General features: G+C 39.6%; 2 protein-coding genes across 3 annotated transcripts; both read left to right on the plus strand.

Moving 5' to 3' along the window:
* Positions 1-188: 188 nt before the first annotated feature.
* Positions 189-5,911, plus strand: LOC124874791 (gastrula zinc finger protein XlCGF57.1-like). Its single transcript, XM_047376324.1, has 3 exons — positions 189-786; positions 872-1,102; positions 4,001-5,911. The coding sequence occupies exons 2-3, from the start codon at positions 988-990 to the stop codon at positions 5,479-5,481; spliced, it is 1,596 nt and encodes a 531-aa protein (XP_047232280.1). The 5' UTR covers positions 189-786; positions 872-987; the 3' UTR covers positions 5,482-5,911.
* A 3,916-nt stretch (positions 5,912-9,827) lies between these two features.
* Positions 9,828-18,180, plus strand: LOC124874635 (zinc finger protein OZF-like). Of its 2 annotated transcripts, XM_047376070.1 has the most exons (3): positions 9,828-10,202; positions 10,292-10,522; positions 16,297-18,180. In XM_047376070.1, exons 2-3 carry the CDS (start codon positions 10,408-10,410, stop codon positions 17,622-17,624), a joined length of 1,443 nt encoding a protein of 480 aa, XP_047232026.1. In that variant the 5' UTR covers positions 9,828-10,202; positions 10,292-10,407; the 3' UTR covers positions 17,625-18,180. The 2 variants fall into 2 exon arrangements, with proteins under 2 accessions (XP_047232026.1, XP_047232028.1); XM_047376072.1 differs by lacking the exon at positions 9,828-10,202 and having other exon boundaries at positions 10,211-10,522.
* The last annotated feature ends 1,971 nt before the right edge of the window (positions 18,181-20,151 follow it).

The raw sequence follows: 20,151 nt of genomic DNA on the forward strand, positions 1-20,151 counted from the left end.
CATTATAAAAGAGTGCATGTTTAACCATAAAGATGGAGTCATAAAATAAATCCCGGGTTAATATGTGACATATGATTTTATTTCTGATCTGACTGAACTAAATATCTGAACACAACAGTATTATTTGAATTGTATGTAATAACTTTTAGAAATAAAAAAAACCTTGAAGAAAGGAGGAATCCCAGTAACAGCACCAGAGGGAGCATAAGTCCACCATAACTTGTATATTTAACTTCAATTTGTACGGCAGGAATACATTTTTTAACAATCTAGCCATGTGGTTTTATTGTTAAACTTCTAATCGACGTAAGGAAAGCGCTCTTACGAATCAGAACTTGTCACTCATTGGTCCACGAGGAGGAAGTATCCGGATGTAACAATGTTAGCTTGACTGGCTAAGTCCCGAAGGAAAAATTACTTAAAGTTGGTGTAAAAAAACAAAAAAGCCTGTTGTTTATTTATCTGACTACTCGACAGACTTCATGAGGATATCGCTTTTACATGTTCCTTGGAACCGCTGTAATTATTTATTTCTAGTTCGAAATCAGCAATACATGAGGTAGTTAGCCTTTATTAGCAAAGTGATTGGACCGTTAGCCACTGAGGCGAAAACAGCTAACAGCAGAGACAGTGTTTCACAAAACACTTGAAGCTTTTAGAGGTTCGTGGTTTTGTGCTTCAAGACAAGTCCACACTCCGAGTTTGTAAGCAGTGTTGTTGTTGTTTACCTAAGGACCGAGAGAATGGTTGGGCAGTTACAGAATGGAACCAGAACTTCGGACCAAGGTATGAGACTCTCCGCTCTGTATGAGTTTACATTTTCTGTTAATATACTTTATCTGATCAGATGCTGAAATGTGTCTGATTCCAGTTTCAGGCAAAAGAAAAACAGAAAATACAGGTTATATAGCTGAAACCTTGACCAATTGGAACATGTGAAGGTATCAAGCAAGGATTGTGAAAAAGAACATCCTAAGTGGATCAAGGATGTCTGAGATGATGAAGGTTGAAGCAGAAGACCCTGGAGGGCTCAGTTTGATGCCCCTCATACCTGCAGCATCAACATCAGAACTGGAGCAGAAACAAGACGGCAAAGATCTCAGTAAGTGACATATATGTGTTTGTTTGGTTTGGAACAAATTAAGTCTGACTGGAAGTTATAAAGGGACAGCTGGACTATGGAGAGATTCGAAGAGAGACATTTATGTGTAAATAAAGCAGCAGTCATTGTAGGGGAGGAAAGCTCAGATGCTATTCACCCTGTCTAAAAAGGCTAGCGGCGGTTTAAAATTAACACAACTTTTGGTGCATACTTGTTTCTCTGAGTTTCAAGTTGAAAAAAATGTTTGAGACTGCACAGTGAAGTTGGAATACCATCTGGAAAAGTCTGAGCTGTCCCAGAGTTTCATATCCAATATGGCTGGTGTGCATATAGAAGACAGTAAAAGTTGAAGTCTTTGCTATTTGTTAGCATATCAGAGGGTTTGTTTAGCACTAAACCGTAAGCACAAGGAATACACAGATACGAAAATGTGGACCAATGTCAGTTTCCGATATTATTATTGCCACTATGACCAATACCAGATATTTATGATATTAGAATCAGCTTCATTACTAAGTTTGTACAGACAAACAAATAATTTGACTCCAGTACACGTTGCTCTCAGTAATGATTTTTATTGTTTCTTTAGATATTATTGGAAATAAAAAAAAATCTCTTTACATGTACATATATATACAATTGACTTTACAGTAGAATATAATGTGAGATCGGTCCACGTATGCATGGTGTTGTTCTGGGACTGTCAAGTGTTCATCAGAAAAACACCCTGGGGGGAGAAGCTGTCTCTGTGGTGATTGGTTTTAGCAGACACTACTCTGTAGCGCTGACCTGAAGGTAAAAGCCTAAACAGTTTGTATGGAGGGTGTGTGGGGTCTGCAGAGATTATAGCTGCCCCTTTCTGACCCTAGACCTGTATAAGTCCTGGATAGAGGGAATGTCAGCCCTGAAGATTATCCTCAGACCTGATTGTTTGTTGCCATCTGGACATTCCCCCCAAGCTGTCAGAAACAGGAAGGGTAAATGTTCCAGTGCAAAAATACTTTCTTTACAAATAACAAAGAACGAGAAATTCTTTGTCATTATCAATCTGCCTATTTTAGTTTTCTGTTGTTGTAGGACAGTCTCATGAAGAGGATGATCAGGGTTCTCCATAATGTTCTTCATTTTATGAAGAATCCCTCTTTCCACAATGATCTCCAGAGGTTCCAGAGGAGTCCCCAGAACAGAACCAGCCTTTTTTATCAGCTTGTTGAGCTTTTTTAAGTCCCTGGCTCTGATGCTGCTACCTCAGCAGATGATGGCAGAAGAGATCACACTCTCCACAACAGACTTATAGAAGATATGGAGCATCTTGCTGCAAACACCAAAGGACCTAAGCTTCCTCAAGAAGTACAGTCTGCTCTGTCCCTTCTTGTAGATGGCTTCACAGTTGCATCTCCACTCTAGTCTATTGTCCAGATGAACACCGAGGTATTTATACTCCTCCACCACCTCCACTTCTTCTCCCATGATGGAAATAGTTTTTGACTTATTCTTGTTTCTCTTAAAATCCACAATCATCTCCTTTGTTTTCTTCACATTCAAGATGAGATGATTGTTTCCACACCATGCCACAAAGCGGTCCACCAGCCCCCTGTAATCAGCCATTTGTCCATCTCTGATCCACCCCACATCTGAGTATTTCTGCAGATGACAGGAGTCTGTCTTGTACTGGAAGTCTGAGGTGTACAGAGTGAAAAGGAATGGTGAGAGTACAGTCCCCTGTGGTGCTCCTGTGCTGCTGACTACCTGGTTAGACTCACAACCCTTCAGTCTCACAAACTGTGGTCTGTTTGTCAGGTAGTCTTTGATCCAGGAGATTGTTGATGGTTTGAACTTCATCCTTCTCTCTACTCCCTCTCTGCATCCACGGCGCCTTCTTTTCAATTCATCAGGGAAAAAGAAAAACAACCCAGTTGCAACGTTGACGCAACATAACAAATGTCCAAAAGTAAAACAGTATCAGCAAAAATCTTTCCGGCTGGACAGCATCCAATACTAGAGAGGATAATTGTCCAAAAAATATCAAATTTATCCACCACAATAGGAATTTGTGTTGTTAAAAAGAAATAATCAGAATAAAAAGTAACAGAGCCACTCCAACCTGCTGCCACCTTGAGTGGCACAATTCTACAATTTAGTTGAGATGCAGTTACTTTATCTGAATTCTCTTGTCTGGGATTATCTAAGGTAGAGTTTCTCAACCCTGGTCCTCAGGGCTCACTGTACTGCAGGTTTTAGGTGTTGCCCTGCTGCCTCACACCTGACCTGAATGAACAGGTGATTTAAAGGGTTCTGGAGCACTTCATGTCATGCAGGAGGACATGCAGGAGGTGTGCTGGAGCAGAGACCCATCTAAAGAACAGTGGGCCATTGAGGATCAGGGTTGTGAAATTCTGTGACTAACTAGACAAAGGGAGGGAAATTATTAGCCCACCCTTCAGTTAATATATATTTTATTTGTAATATGTTTTTTTTTTTTACTTTAAATTTGGTTATTGTGGCTAAACAGACCGATGAATTGCTGGTAGCTTACAACTATTTCTTTTATAATAACAATTACCCAACAACACATCAGTTATTTAGTTGGTAGCACTTTGTGGCACTTGTGGCCTTTACTTCAAAGTAGACAGTCTTGAAATGGGTGGAAAGAGGGGGAAGACATACAGGAAATGTCTTAGCGGGTCGGGGTATCTACGTCTTGGACTGAGGCCTCCGTACATGGCTCGCATGCTCTACCGCTGTGCCACGAGCACACCCTGGTTTCTAGTTTTAATTGAATACATAAAAAAATCATTCTCAGACTTTAAGAAAAGGGAGGCTAATTGTTTTAATTTGAAAACAACAATTAATAGATATTTGAAATTTTCTGCAACCATTAATGTCTGTGTGTTTCAGTGGTACCAGGCTATCAGATGTTGGTGATTAAAGAAGAGGTTACCCAGCAAAATCCACAACACCCCTGTATAAAGGAGGAAGAGGAGGAGCTGTGGATCAGTCAGGAGGAAGCGCAGCTTGTTGTGAAAAGTGAAGATGAAGAGAAATCTCAGTTATTAGAGCCTTATCACATCAAACCTGAAGACACCAGAGAGACTGAAGCTCCAAGCAGCAGTAGCTTAGCTGGACAGATCGAAACAGTACCTAATGGACAGGGCTGTGGTGGACCAGAACCAGACAGGAACCCAGATGCAGTGTGTTCTTTTGAAGAAAGTAAGATGATAGTTCACAAGAGTGATAAAATATCTAAATGGTGTTCTACAGCTCAGATTGAAGTCCATAGTGGAGAGAAGCCATTTGGTTGCAGTATATGTGGCAAAAGGTTTAAAAGTAAAAACCGTGGTAGATTACACATCATGACTCACACTGGAAATAGAGAACATAGCTGTGATCTTTGTGGTAAAGGATTTCTAGCGAAGGGTCATCTTGAGACTCATATGAGACTCCACACTGGAGAACGACCATTTGGCTGTGATGACTGTGGTAGAAGTTTTCGCGCAAAGACAAATCTTAAAACTCACATGAAGGTCCATTCAAGAGAAAAACCTTTTTCGTGTGATGTTTGTGGAACAAACTTTAAAAGAAAGGAGACCCTCAAGAAACACATATGGATCCACACCGCAGAGAAACCTTTTGTCTGTGATGTTTGCAGTAAAGGATTTTCACGACAAAAGAGTCTAAAAAGTCACATGTGTCTGCACACCGGAGAGAAACCGTTTATTTGCAGTGTTTGTAGTAAAGGATTTGCATTACAGGAGAATCTGAAGAGTCACATGTGCGTTCACACAGGGGAGAAACCATTTATTTGTAGCATTTGTAGTAAAGGGTTTCATCGACATGGAGATCTAAAGCGACATATGCGTATTCATACAGGAGAGAAACCATTTATTTGTAGCGTTTGTAGTAAACGATTTTCGCAGCAAATTCATTTAAAGAGTCACATGCTTGTTCACACTGGAGAGAAACTATTCATTTGTAGTTTTTGCAGTAAAGGATTTTCACAACCAGAAACTTTAAGGAGACACATGCGTGTTCACACAGGACAGAAAGAGTTTATTTGTAATGTTTGTAGTAAAGGATTTTCACTAAAACAACATCTAAAAAACCACATGGAGGTTCACACAGCACCATTTAGCTGTAGTGATTGTGGAAAGCGTTTTGTTAAGGAAACCCAGTTGGAGCGACATGTGAAACTCCACTCAGAGGAGAGGCCGTTTGGTTGTGATGTCTGTAAAAGCAGATTCAACCAAAAGTGTCAGCTTGAGAATCACATGAGAGTCCATTCAGGAGAGAAACCGTTTGTGTGCAGCGTTTGCTGTAAAGCATTTTCACAACAAGGAAATCTGAAGAAACACATGGGTGTTCATGAGGGCTGTAATTAATTCTTATTGTGACACTTGACTAATCTGCCAATGTTTTCCCAATTAGATTATTATTATTCATTTGTACCTTCTGTTGGTTTGTCTTCTCTTCTCTATTGGTTCTGTTTCTAGTCTCTGAACCTGTGATTTCTACCCTAATGTCTCTATTGTATAAATGTCCACAGTAAATTCCCTGTCTGCCACCTACTATTCTCATTAAAGTAATGCTTTTTTTAAACTACATTTGGCAGACTAAGATATGTATGTCTGACTGAAATCTGGCTACTAGAGCAGATAGCTTGGCTGGTTAACCATCTAATATGAGCTTGTTAGATTCCAACCGTTACTCTAAAAGAGTAGAACGATAAGAAAGATAATCTGGACAGTTGAGACTTGAAAATTACTCCCAGATTTGTATGTTTTAAATTAAAGTTTTGTAATAATACCATGATTCTGTGAAAGCGAGTTATTTTAAATAAGGTTATCAAGTGTGAAAAATCTACTTGACCAAAATCCAGGATTGACCAGTCTGAGTATTTCAGTTGATCAAACGTTTCTTGAAAGCAGTGAGAAAATCCTTCTTCAAGTGTTGGGTTGAAAGTCAAATCAGCGTGGTCCTGTGCATTAATATATTACTCCTAATGCTTTAGCTAACATAAATGAGATTGAATATGTTTATCAACCATCTTTCATTTGGCCTTTATCAAAGTTCCATTAAGCTTTTTGTTCAGACCAGGGAGAGGTACTGATCCTATCCCAAATATTGGTTTATAGTTCAGTGCAATTCATTTTTTTAGTGATCTGTATCAGAGAAGCTAACTGTAGTCTGTGTTGTCCAACTGTCTATTGAATAGAGAATGGTTAAGCCTCATTAACGGTTTACCGTTAACTATGTTAATTATGTTACTTGTGTTGAAGAGTCTTTTCTTAACCACTTAACCCTAATTATTAACTTTAGAGAAAGGAATGGGAGGAATACAGGTCCTTCTCAAAAAATTAGCATATTGGGATAAAGTTCATTATTTTCTATAATGTAATGATGAAAATTTAATATTCATATATTTTAGATTCATTGCACACTAACTGAAATATTTCAGGTCCTTTATTGTCTTAATACGGATGATTTTGGCATACAGCTCATGAAAACCCAAAATTCCTATCTCACAAAATTAGCATATTTCATCCGACCAATAAAAGAAAAGTGTTTTTAATACAAAAAACGTCAACCTTCAAATAATCATGTACAGTTATGCACTCGATACTTGGTCGGGAATCCTTTTGCAGAAATGACTGCTTCAATGCGGCGTGGCATGGAGGCAATCAGCCTGTGGCACTGCTGAGGTCTTATGGAGGCCCAGGTTGCTTCGATAGCGGCCTTTAGCTCATCCAGAGTGTTGGGTCTTGAGTCTCTCAACGTTCTCTTCACAATATCCCACAGATTCTCTATGGGGTTCAGGTCAGGAGAGTTGGCAGGCCAATTGAGCACAGTGATACCATGGTCAGTAAACCATTTACCAGTGGTTTTGGCACTGTGAGCAGGTACCAGGTCATACTGAAAAATGAAATCTTCATCTCCATAAAGCTTTTCAGCAGATGGAAGCAAGAAGTGCTCCAAAATCTCCTGATAGCTAGCTGCATTGACCCTGCCCTTGATAAAACACAGTGGACCAACACCAGCAGCTGACACAGCACCCCAGACCATCACTGACTGTGGGTACTTGACACTGGACTTCTGGCATTTTGGCATTTCCTTCTCCCCAGTCTTCCTCCAGACTCTGGCACCTTGATTTCCGAATGACATGCAGAATTTGCTTTCATCCGAAAAAAGTACTTTGGACCACTGAGCAACAGTCCAGTGCTGCTTCTCTGTAGCCCAGGTCTGGGGAATGTGGCACCTGTAGCCCATTTCCTGCACACGCCTGTGCACGGTGGCTCTGGATGTTTCTACTCCAGACTCAGCCCACTGCTTCCGCAGGTCCCCCAAGGTCTGGAATCGGCCCTTCTCCACAATCTTCCTCAGGGTCCGGTCACCTCTTCTCGTTGTGCAGCGTTTTCTGCCACACTTTTTCCTTCCCACAGACTTCCCACTGAGGTGCCTTGATACAGCACTCTGGGAACAGCCTATTTGTTCAGAAATTTCTTTCTGTGTCTTACCCTCTTGCTTGAAGGTGTCAATAGTGGCCTTCTGGACAGCAGTCAGGTCGGCAGTCTTACCCATGATTGGGGTTTTGAGTGATGAGCCAGGCTGGGAGTTTTAAAGGCCTCAGGAATCTTTTGCAGGTGTTTATAGTTAACTCGTTGATTCAGATGATTAGGTTCATAGCTCGTTTAGAGACCCTTTTAATGATATGCTAATTTTGTGAGATAGGAATTTTGGGTTTTCATGAGCTGTATGCCAAAATCATCCGTATTAAGACAATAAAAGACCTGAAATATTTCAGTTAGTGTGCAATGAATCTAAAATATATGAATGTTAAATTTTCATCATTACATTATGGAAAATAATGAACTTTATCACAATATGCTAATTTTTTGAGAAGGACCTGTATATTGTATAAATGTATTTATTTTAGAACCACCATATTGACATTTCAATTGTATTTTGAATAATGAAGTTAGACCTAGTTCCTAATAAAATCAAGAACTTCATATTATTATTGATACTAATATATTTCAGTGATTAAGTAAATTGGAAAGATGCATTCTGATGAGGCTCTTTTGTCAGATTTAAAAGTACCTTCTCAAAATGGCACCTTTTTAAGCAGGCGTTAAACTTTTCAGTAAGCCCTCATTTCTGTATTAAAAATGTTTTTTATTGGTCTGATGTAATATTCAAATCTTAAATGTCATTTTTGTGAGCTGTAAGCAGGAAAATCCTCATAATTAATAGAAATAAAGGCTTGAAAGCATCCATCTGTGTGGATTTAATCTATATAATGTGTTTCATTTAGTGAATAGAGTTACTTTGGGATAATAGTCTAATTTGTAGAAAATGACTAAAGAATAAAGAACACAAAACAAACCAGAAGTTTGACTAAAATAAATTCTGTAGAGAGATGAAAGTAAATGATTAGAATATTATTGTCTGAGTAAAGTTCTAACCTTATTAGAATGTTTGTCTCTGAAAGTTTGGTGCATTAAATCTGAGAAACCCTTTGGCAGAACAAAGGGAAATTTAAAGGGAGAAACTCCTTTATTGGTCTGTTAGGTTTTGATGCCAGTAAACAGGGTTAGATACACTGAAGACACCTTACTCTTAGCCTGGTTCTTGATGTATCACTATTAAATAACCTGGACTGGATAATGGATCTGCGTTTCCTGAATGTCCCGTTTCTCATCTCAGTTGATGGCAGCGTCTTGACACATCTGTTTGACCCATGCTCAAGGTTATGTCTTGGAGGAACCAGCTGTTTGGATCCAGGACAGGGACTAGATTTTCATTGGTTCTTCTTTTTTGAATTTAGGACTAAATTGTAACGGTGCACTCTAAGCAGGGAAAAGATGAAGTTGCTTTCACTTTATGATGAGTTATTCCTTAATAGAGTATTATTTGACATGTAGTAACTTGCATCTGAACTGTTTATTATTACTGCTTCAGTCATAAACATTGCATATGGACATGTTTCAGGTGAAGTAAAACCTGAACAGTCAGCTCAGAATTAATTGAATTTTAGCCAGTTTAATAAACCCCTACAAACCATCTTCTGTAGATCAGAATGATTAAGTAACATTAAAATGTCTTGGTACTAACTCCAAAATGTGCCTGAGTTCTTTTATTAATCTGTGTTCATATGAATAGGCTGTGTCTCTTCTCTCTACAGCTTTGATAATGTTTAAAGCTGCCCCTTCATGACTGGTTAACACAAATAGGTCAGCCTCTGAGTTTTTCTTTACTTTTTTCTTTGGGCACATTGTACATCATCACATCAGGAAAATCATCCCATATTATGCTAAATATTTCTGCATAGCTGCACAGTAAACGTTTTTCTTTAATTTGAATTATTCTCCGTGTAGTTACAGAAGGTAATGAAATCAACAACTAGCCATCACTAAGAGCGAATAAAATAGGTAGAGAAATCCCGTTATGCAAAGCAGAAATCTAGACTCACTTTAAGAAACATATTCATAAGGTATAACAAGCATATTGAGACTTCACTGATAATAAGAGGTGACTTTATATCCAAAATGTTATTTAAAAAATATAAGGTAGGAAAGGGCCTAAGTTCTCATTAAGAATGACTACTTTTGTTGTCATTTTTACAAAAATCTTTATTTTCAGCTTACTTTTTATTCGGAAAGCTAAGAAAAGGAAGTAGCTAATCGAGTTGGAACGTTCCTTGCCATTCATTGGTCAACAAGGAGGAAGTTACCGGAAGTAGCAATGTAGCCTAAATGGCTAAAGTAGGAGACGGATAGCCTGTAAAGGTTGTGTAAAACCACTGTAATTCATGCATCTGATTCAGTATTCACCAGTCGTCGTGAGGACATCACTCCCACATATTTGTTTTGGAGCGTCTTCCTATTTAAAGTCTAATTTATGTACAGAATATATTTAGCCTTCATTAGCAAAGTGAATGGGCTGTTAGCCACCATGGAGCGAAAGCAGCTAACAGCAGAGACTTAGCTTTTAAAAGTTCGTTGTTTAGTGCTATAAGACGACTCAACAATCAGGGGAAGACCACGTCTTCTGTGGACACCTCCCAGACCGAGGGATTAAGGACAGTTAAGGAAACTTGACCAAGGTATCAGAATCTCTTGTTTGCAGCATCGCTTCATCTCTGCTTGGGTTTGCGTTTTCTGTTAATGCACTTTGAGTGTTATCTGACTCCAGTTTCAGGCAGCAGAAAACCAGAAGATACATGTTATATGGCTGAAACCCCGACCTATTAGATCAAGTGAAGGTTGCAAACAAGGATTGTGAAAAGGAGAATCTCAAGTTGATCGAGGATGTCTGAGATGATGAAGGTTGAAGCAGAAGTCCCCGGAGGGATCAGTTTGGAGCCCCCCATACCTGCACCATCAACATCAGAACTGGAGCAAAAACAAGACAGCAAAGATCTCAGTAAGTGGCACATGTGTTTGTCTGGATTGGAGCAAATTAACTGGCTGATTGTAAAAGGGCTGTCAAATGAAAAATAATATAAATGAAGAATATTTTTGAAAATATATGAATATTTTTCCAACTGAAATATGTAAAAAGTGTAGAAGAAAGAGCTACAGAGACTAGAATAAAAGCAGTGGGCACAACTGCAAAATGTCTTACCTTTTTATGATGGTATTAATTAATACCATCTTTCCAAATTATTACATTTGACCTTTTTCTCCCTTAATAACTTGTCTTTTAAAGGGGCTTTTCAATTCAGTTTATTTATATAGCGCCAATTCACAAAACATGTCTCAAGGCACTTCACAAAGGTTTTGGAATGGTATAGGGTTGTTGGGGAGGTTAGATTAAACTAGAGTTTGGCCATTTTAGAATGGGCTATGTGTAGGGGTACTAAGTAAAATAATACACTGATTAGGTTTGTCCATCTAGAGCCCACTGGTGGCCATTGTTATACTAAAAACCACAAGGATTGGGATACCTCTCTCTGTCAGACTGATTATAACCATTGGAAAAGAGAAGGGGTCGCACAGGTAGCAGAAATGGTGGGTGTGTTTGCACCTCAACCATAACTCAGCCCGTTTAGGCTAAACCTGACTCCCCCTTACCCCATCCAACAGGGAGGGAAGAAGGCGGAGGTAAAAATAATTGGAGAGTGTTGTTTCCTGTCGCATTGTATGAAACGTGGGTAACTTTAAAATGGGCTAAGTCAATTCAATCATATCATATAGATTTCAAGTCAGGTACATACATTCCAATTAATCCTAACCATTGAACAGTGCAGTCAGATTCAGTTATTTATTCAAATTGGATAAAAAGTTTTTCTATCTAAGGAAACCCAGCAGATTGCATCGAGTCAGAGATTTGCAGCATTCCCTCCTCCTGGATGAGCATGTAGAGACAGTGGACAGTCACTGGTCTTGACTTTGCAGCAATCACTCATACTGAGCATGCATGTAGCGACAGTGGAGAGGAAAAACTCCCTTTTAACAGGAATAATTCTCCAGCAGAACCAGGCTCAGTGTGAGCGGCAATCTGCCACGACTGACTGAGGGTTTGAGAGATTAGAGCAGAGAAGGAAAAAGAACACAGAAGCACTGATCCAGGAGTCCTTTCTATGGGAAGAAAAAGTAAATGTTAATGGATGTAGTCGTTTCATCTAGGAAGAAAGAACAGATAAACTCTGAGCCAGTCTTCAAGGCTAGAGTATGAAAGAGAGCACATAGAGTTAGTCACAGTAAAAGCTCAGTCAGTAAGAGAGAGAAAGGGTTAAACACTGAAAGACAGGGCCATGTGTATCATCAGTAGAAGGTGAGCATTATGTTGTTGCCAGCAGAAGCTTGGACGATGCCCCCCTCCAGAAAGGTGTCACAGGTAGACACAGAGTCAGGCCAGTTGTAGCTTCTAGGAAGAGAAAAGAGAGAGAACATAAAGTTAAAAGCTGAAATAACAGCAAATAATGCAAAATTGGAGAGTAGTTTGAGAATGTAGCGAAGAGGGTGAAAGTGGTCATTATGTCCTCCAGCGGTCTAAGCCTATAGCAGCATAACTACAGAGATGGCTGAGGATAAACTAAGCCACTCTAACTATAAGCTTTATCAAAAAGGAAAGTTTTAAGCCTAGCCTTAAAAGTAGACAGTTTGTCTGCGTCACGGACTAAAACTGGGATCTGGTTCCACAGGAGAGGAGCCTGATAACTAAAAGATCTGCCTCCCATTCTACTTCTAAAGACTCTAGGAACCACCAGTAAACCTGTATTCTGAGAACGAAGTGCTCTGTTAGGAACATATGGGGGGAGGGGGTCGTCGTGTATCTGTGCTTGTTTGCAGTCCGTATGGCCCAAGCAAGAAGCTGGAAGGGAAGAAACACTGGGACTTAATAATCAAGTATTTTTGATTTGTCAAACTGTTTTCTAGTGGTTTGATTGAGTAAAACAAAATTGGCAGAAGGAAAAAGGAGAAGTTCGAAGTGTCAGAATCACCTTCACAGGTCATTTCCGACCACCAGAAACCACCTTAGCAGAAGAAGTAGAATGCCTTACTGTGGTCCAAATCTTGTTGCGACACCTCAGTGAAACAGACTGGGTCTCTCGACCTGAAGTCCCGATGTCGTCTCCCATGTTTACTGCTCCCAATTATTCCTATGTTGTCACAAGCTGAAGAGTCAGTCAGTAGTCCAATGTGGGAAATGTGTGGGCAATGCCAGTAAACAATATAGATTTGATATTTTTTTTTATATTTAACTTTTTATTGCCATTTGCCAAAACTGCTTACATACAGAACAAATATGAACAATTCACATTCAACGTTAAACAAAAAAAAAACAAAAAAAAAAACTAGCTATTCTTCTAATAATCTTCTTTTCCAGTCCTGTTTGTCAAGTTTTTTTCTTATCCTCGGTCGCTGTCTTTGGTTTTAAATAATGTCCATTTTATCCACTTTTTTTCCATCTGTGTTTGTTGTAGTCTTAGGTGATTTGTCAATTTTTCCATGTTATAGAAATCTATGGAGCTAAATTGGGGCCATAAAGTTTGTTCAAAAGAAAAAAATTTGAACCTGAAAAATAAAAGTTTGTTCAAAAGAAAAAAATTTGAACCCGAAAAATTATTTTGAACCTCCCCCCAAAAATTTGAAAACTGGAAAAAATGTTTTGCAACTGAAAAAAAAACATGTGAAACTGGCAAAACAAGTTCAAAACTACTTATCAGATTCATGAGAGAGAGCATGGGAAATCTCCAACATGGACTTAAAATGCTGTGCAAATCTGTCAAGATCATATTTTCTCCTCTGAGATGCGCGTAAGCTGCTTCTATCGGGGAAGCATGTTATTTTTCAAAATCAATCACATATATATATAGAATATCGATGATGTATTACAGATAATCCCAGTTCCCACGGTCCCTGAATGCAACAGCTGGGAATATGTTGTTCAGCCGCTGTGTTGAGCTGTCAGTCATGATTCCGCAGCCCCGTGATCTGAGGCCCCGCCCCCCACGCCAAAACAGGGCCAAAAGTTTGAAGCCGAAAAAAAATGTGCAAGTTCGAAAAAAAACCTTGAATCTGAAAAGTAGTTTTGAACTTTTTTTTTTCCAGTTTTACATCTTTTTGGGGGAGGTTCAAAATAGTTTTTCAGGTTCAAATGTTTTTATTTTGAACAAACTTTATGGCCCATATTTAGCTCCATACATTTCTTCTATTATCTCTCTCCATTGTTCATGGCAAGGGGGATCCACCTTTCCCCATTTCCTCGTAACAGCTTTCTTTCTTGCTATTAACATTATCTTGATCAAATACCTATCCTTTACTCTTACCTTTTCTTTAATATTGTTAAAATTACAGAGATATAGTAACATGCTACTCATAGGGATATCATATCTCAATATCTTCATTACCGTTCCATGTACATTTTTCCAAAATTGATCAATTTTAGGACAATTCCAAAATATGTGTTAGTGGTCCGCATCCACTGTTCCACAATTCCTCCAACACGTAGTGTCTGTGCCCTTATATCTGTTCTTGACTTTAGGTGTGATAAAAAATTGTATCAGGTTTTTCCAGGCAAAGTCCCTCCATATCCGCAAACTGGTGGTTGTTTGTGTCTTCCACATATCCTCCCAATCTTGATCTGTAATTGTCACGTTAAGCTCTGATTCCCATTTTTCTTTTATGTATTTAGTTGAGTGTTTATCTATCATCAACATTTGATATAAAGTAGATTTGATTTAAATTTTCCTTCCGTTGAATGAGTTGATCACAGTTTGAATCACTCCATTCGCCTCTACAGAGGGGCCCCCCTGATTTCTTTCCTGTAGTAATCTCTGTTGTAGGTATCTGTAAAATTCGTGTTTATTCAAGTCATACTTGTCTTTAATTTCTTGAAAACTCTCCAGTTCCCCATCCTTCTGAAGGATACACCATGCTGTGACCCCCTGTTTACCCATTCTTTTAATTCCTTATCATATTGCTGGCCTGAAATCACTATCATAAGCTACCCATCTGAGAAATTTCATTTCTTTCTTTATCTTATGTTTTATTTAGTATTTTGAACCATATTTCCAGCGTAAATTTTGTAATTGGGTCCATGTGCTTTTTTATCTTCTCATATCTATCTTCGTCTCCAATAATGCTCTGAATTGGTTGTTCCCTAAATTCTTTCTCCATATCTTTCCGTTTTGCTGTGGAATCTGGTGTAAACCAGCATATGACATGTCTGAGCTGAGCTGCATAGAAGTACTCCTTTAGTTTTGGGAGGCCCATACCCCCTCTGTCTTTCGGTAACTGGAGAGCCTCATGTCTAACTCTAGGCTTTTTGCCACCCCAAATAAATCTAGATATTATCTTGTCCCAGGTTGCAAATTGTGTTTGGGGGACCTCTATTGGTAGTAAGTCATGGTTGCACGTTCATTTTGATAACTTCCGTTTTTGAGTTAAGATCTAGGGGTAGTGTAGACCATCTGTCTATGTCTTTTTGTATCTCTTGGCTCATTTTATCATAACTTGCTTTGTAAAGTGTAGATAGCCCTTTAGTGATATTAACCCCCACGTATTTAATTTCCTTCATATTCCATTTGATGGGAAATAATTCCTGAATTTCTTTTGATGGAGTATAGTTGAGTGTTAAAATTTGTGTTTTGGATAGATTAATTTTATATCCCGAAAGATATCCATACTTTTCTAGAAGATTAATCAATGCCGGTAGAGATTTATTTGGTTGTTCAAGGAAGGTTATTACATCGTCTGCAAAAATCCCTATTTTGTGTTCCTCTCCCTTTACTACCACTCCCTTACTTTCTTTTTCTTGCCGTATTGCCTGTGCCAAAGGTTCTATGAAGAGTGCAAACATTTTGGGTGACAGACAGCATCCTTGTCTAGTTGATCTCTGTATACTTAATTTGTCGGTCATGCTTCCATTAATTTGGATTCTTGCAGTGGGGTGTTGATATAATGTTCTTATACACTGTATTGATTTATTACTGAATCCAAATCGTTCTAGCGTTTTATAGTCAAGTCACTGACTGGATACAATCTGCTGGGTTTCCTTAGATAGAAAAACGTTTTATCCAATTTGAATAAAAAGCTAACTCGGACTGCACTGTTCAATTGTTAGGATTAATTGGAATGTATGAACCTGACTGTTGTGAAGTGCTTTGAGACAACATGTGTTGTGAATTGGCGCTATATAAATAAAACTGAATTGAATTGAATTGAATATAAAAAAATTCCCAATTTACTGAATCAAAAGCTTTTTCTGCATCAACACTTACAAGTATGGTACTTTGTTTTTTCTGTTGTACTTGTTCTACTATATGCAGGACTCTTCTAATATTATCATGTGTTTGACGTCTTTGCATAAATCCTGTTTGATCTTTCTCTATCAGTTCTGTTACAAAAGTATTTAATCTCTTAGAAATAACTGTTGTATATATTTTACTAATCTACATTTAATAATGAAATTGGTCTATAGTTCCCACAGTGTTCCTTATCTCTTCCTTGTTTTGGGATGACTGAAATAATGGCTTCAGTCCATGATGGAGGTATTTTATTGTTATTGAGAGTCCAGTTGAAAGAAGCTGTAAGTAATGGTGTCAACTCTTCTTTGAATACCTTGTACCACTCTGCCGGTTATCCATCGCTACCTGGGGTTTTATTGTTCTTTAATGTATTTATTGAGATTTGATTTATTTAAATTATGCTCAGGTAGTCATTAATGACCGTGTGTTTCAATGTTCCCAGTCCATCAGATGTTGGTGATTAAAGTAGTTCCCAATGACTGGAGCCCCGGTTTGGACCAGGAGGACTCAAAGCCCCCCCACATAAAAGAGGAAGAGGAGGAGCTGTGTATCAGTCCATGGGAAGAGCAGCTTACTGTGAAGATTGAAGATGACGAGAAACAAGAGTTATCAAAGCTTCAGCAAATCAAAACTGAAGACAACAGAGAGACAGATGCTACAGTCACCAGCTCAGCTGAAGAGCTAAAAGCAGAATATGACAGAGATGACTGTGAAGAACCAGAAAGGGACACCAACACAGATCCAGTATGTTCTTACCAACATAAGATGACTGTTTACAGAAGAGGTAAAACACCTAAACTGTGTTCCAAACTCATGGCTCAGATGGGATTACACACCGGAGAGAAGCCATTTGGTTGCAATGTTTGTGGCAAAAGATTCAAACATAAGAATAATGTTAAACTCCACATGAATATTCATGTTGAAAATAAAGAACATAACTGTGAACTTTGTGGTAAAGGATTTAAAGCAAAGCATTTTCTTGAGACACATATGAGACTCCACACTGGAGAGAGACCGTTTTCCTGCGATGATTGTGGTAGAAGGTTCCATGCGAAGACAATTCTTAAAAGTCACATGGAGGTTCACTCAGGAGAAAAGACTTTTTCCTGTGATGTTTGTGGTTCAAGATTTAAGAGGAAAGAAACTCTTAAGACACACATGTGGATCCACACCACAGAGAGGCCTTTTGTTTGTAGTATTTGTGGTAAAGGGTTTTCTCAACAAAACAGCCTGAGGATTCACATGTGTGTTCACACAGGACAGAAACTGTTCATTTGCAGTGTTTGTAGTAAAGGATTTTCAGAGCAAGAGACTCTGAAGAGACACATGCGTGTTCACACAGGAGAGAAACCATTTATCTGTAGTTTCTGCTGTAAAGGATTTTCACAACAAATTCATCTAAAGAGACACATGCATGTTCACACAGGAGAGAAGCAGTTTATTTGTGGTGTTTGTAGTAAGGAGTTTTCACAACAGCATCATCTGAAAAACCACATGGAGGTTCACTCAGCATCATTTAGCTGCAATAATTGTAGTAAACGTTTTGTTAAAGAAATCCAACTACAGCGACATGTTAGAGTCCACACAGAGGAGAGACCGTTTGGTTGTGATGTCTGTAAAAGCAGATTTAATCAAAAGTGTCAACTTCAAAACCACATGAGAGTCCATTCAGGGGAGAAACCGTTTCTTTGTGATGTTTGTAGCAGAGCATTTTCACAACAAGGGAATCTGAAGAGACATATGGTTGTTCATAAGGGCTGCAAGCAATGATTATTTTGATAGTTGAATAATATGCCAACAGTTTTCATGTTTTCTGTCATTGGTCGGCAAACTTGTGAATACCCTGATGTCTCTACATTTATATAAATGTTCATATTCAATTAAGATCAACTGTTGGAAGAGAATTTAAAAATAATTTGTCTTCTGCTTTGATCTGCTTTAGCACAAAATCTTAAACACTAAAAACAAGTCTGAATTTGTTTTTTAACTTATTACAACAAACAAGAAAAATGTAAATGGATTATTTACGACTCAACACTTTATCTTTTTACTTGGGCTGCCAATAACAATCTTATTCCTTCCAATAGGCACCGACAAATTTTCAATATTGACACATTTTCCTTCAATAAAAATTGTACATTAGTTTAATTCATTAGATTATGTCATACCTCAAATAAAAATGTAAACAATTTTCCATCTTAAAGTACAGATTGTATGCATGAAGTCTTTCCTCTGGCATTACAAAACAAATGTTGTTTATGTATTTCAAAATAAAAAGCCAGAGTATTCAGAATATCAAATAATAAAAGACTGAACTAGAAAACAACCAAAAACAGGCCCTGGTTTCATCATGAGTACAACTTGAAAGGGAAAACAATCTCTCTCTTTTATACCCTTATCTAAAACATAATTTTTCCATTCATTATCCAATTGACTTGTATTTATTAAGTGTATGTATTATGACCTTGATTTAAAATTTCTAATATTTTCTATATTAACATTTTCTACTGTTACGACTGCTGTCATACGGTGCTTCTTGTGTTTTATGTTGGAGTGTGCCGGTGCTTGTCCGTGATTGGTTGAGGCAGAAGACAGATTTGTGACCTGAGAAGAGGATTACGCTGCTATGGACCCCTCATCATTCATTCTCTGTTCGTCCAAACCAGCCACACAGTCAGCAAAGCGCCTTCGGTTAAACAGCTGTTTGTAAATAACTAAGCAGATTGCAGAGGTGAACCGCCCTTTATTTTAGCCCTTGCTTTATTCTGCTGTTTTAATTATTGAAATTAGCTTTTGTCTTTTGGGTTTGTTTACTTTGAATTGATAAGTTAATAAATTTCCAATAGTTTCCCTTTGTTTGAGGTTGGCCTTGAAGCGATTCTGGCAAACCGTCCGGCGCCTCAGGAGGGGGAAGCAGTGCTTCTCCAACACTGCTTACAGTGGGGTTGGGAGGCTGCTGACCTCGACTGGGGACATTATCGGCCGGTGGAAGTAGTACTTCGAGGATCTCTTCAATCCTGTCATAACGCATTCCCTGGTGGAAACAGAGGCTGGGGACTCGGGGTTGAACTCTTTCATCACCCAGGCTGAAGTCACCGAGGTGGTTAAAAAGCTCCGCGGTGGCAAGGCTTCGGGGGTGGATGAGATCCGCCCTGAGTACCTCAAGTCTCTGGATGTTGTGGGGCTGTCATGGTTGACACGCCTCTTCGACATTGTGTGGCGGTCTGGGACAGTGCCTCTGGACTGGCAGACTGGGGTGGCAGTCCTCCTTCACCGCCAGGGGGATCACACTCCTCAGCCTCCCTGGTAAGGCCTACGCCAGGGTATTGGAGAGGAGAGTCCGGCCGATAGTCGAACCTCGGCTTCAGGAGGAACAGTGTGGTTTTTGTCCTGGCCGTGGAACACTGGACCAGCTGTATACCCTCTACAAGGTACTCGAGGGTTCATGGGAGTTTGCCCAACTGGTCCACATGTCTTTTGTGGACCTGGAGAAAGCATTCGACTGTCTCCCTTGTGATGCCCTGTGGGGGGTGCTCCAGGAGTATGGAATCGGGGGCCCTTTATTAGGGGCCATCCGGTCCCTGTACAAGCGGAGCAGGAGTTTGGTCCGCATTGCCGGCACTAAGTGGGACCTGTTCCCGGTGCATGTTGGACTCCGGCAGGGCTGCCCTTTGTCACCGGTCCTGTTCATAACTTTTATGGACAGGATTTCTAGACGCAGCCAAGGGCCGGAGAGGGTCTGGTTTGGGGATCAGTGGATTTCGTCTCTTCTTTTTGCAGATGACCTGGTCCTGCTGGCCCCCTCTAGCCAAGACATACAGCATGCGCTCGGGCGGTTGAAGAAGATCAGCTCCTCAAAGTCCGAGGCCATGGTACTCGACCGGAAAAAGGTGGCTTGTCCTCTTCAGGTTGGAGGGGAGTTCCTGCCTCAAGTGGAGGGGTTAAAGTATCTCGGGGTCTTGTTCACGAGTGAGGGAAGAATGGAGCGGGAGATCGACAGACGGATCGGTGCGGTTGCCACAGTAATAGGGGCGCTGTGCCGGTCCGTTGTGGTGAAGAGAGAACTGAGCCGAAAAGCGAAGCCCTTGATTTACTGGTCGGTCTACGTTCCTACCCTCACCTATGGCCATGAACTTTGGGTCATGACCGAGAGAACGAGATCCCGGATACAAGTGGCTGAAATGAGCTTCCTCCGTAGGGTGGCCGGGCACTCCCTTAGAGATAGGGTGAGGAGCTCGGCCATCCGGGAGGAGCTCGGAGTAGAGCCGCTGCTCCTCCACATTGAGAGGAGCCAGTT

The sequence above is a fragment of the Girardinichthys multiradiatus genome, chromosome 10 (assembly GCF_021462225.1).
Source record: "Girardinichthys multiradiatus isolate DD_20200921_A chromosome 10, DD_fGirMul_XY1, whole genome shotgun sequence".
NCBI lineage: Eukaryota > Metazoa > Chordata > Actinopteri > Cyprinodontiformes > Goodeidae > Girardinichthys > Girardinichthys multiradiatus.

Excerpts from the sequence above, each read along its gene's own strand:
- LOC124874791 (XM_047376324.1), top strand. The coding sequence starts at position 988 with ATGTCTGAGATGATGAAGGTTGAAGCAGAAGACCCTGGAGGGCTCAGT. Across the intron at positions 1,103-4,000 it reads ACAAGACGGCAAAGATCTCA|TGGTACCAGGCTATCAGATG; the intron begins GTAAGTGACATA and ends TGTGTGTTTCAG.
- LOC124874635 (XM_047376070.1), top strand. The coding sequence starts at position 10,408 with ATGTCTGAGATGATGAAGGTTGAAGCAGAAGTCCCCGGAGGGATCAGT. Across the intron at positions 10,523-16,296 it reads ACAAGACAGCAAAGATCTCA|TCCATCAGATGTTGGTGATT; the intron begins GTAAGTGGCACA and ends CAATGTTCCCAG.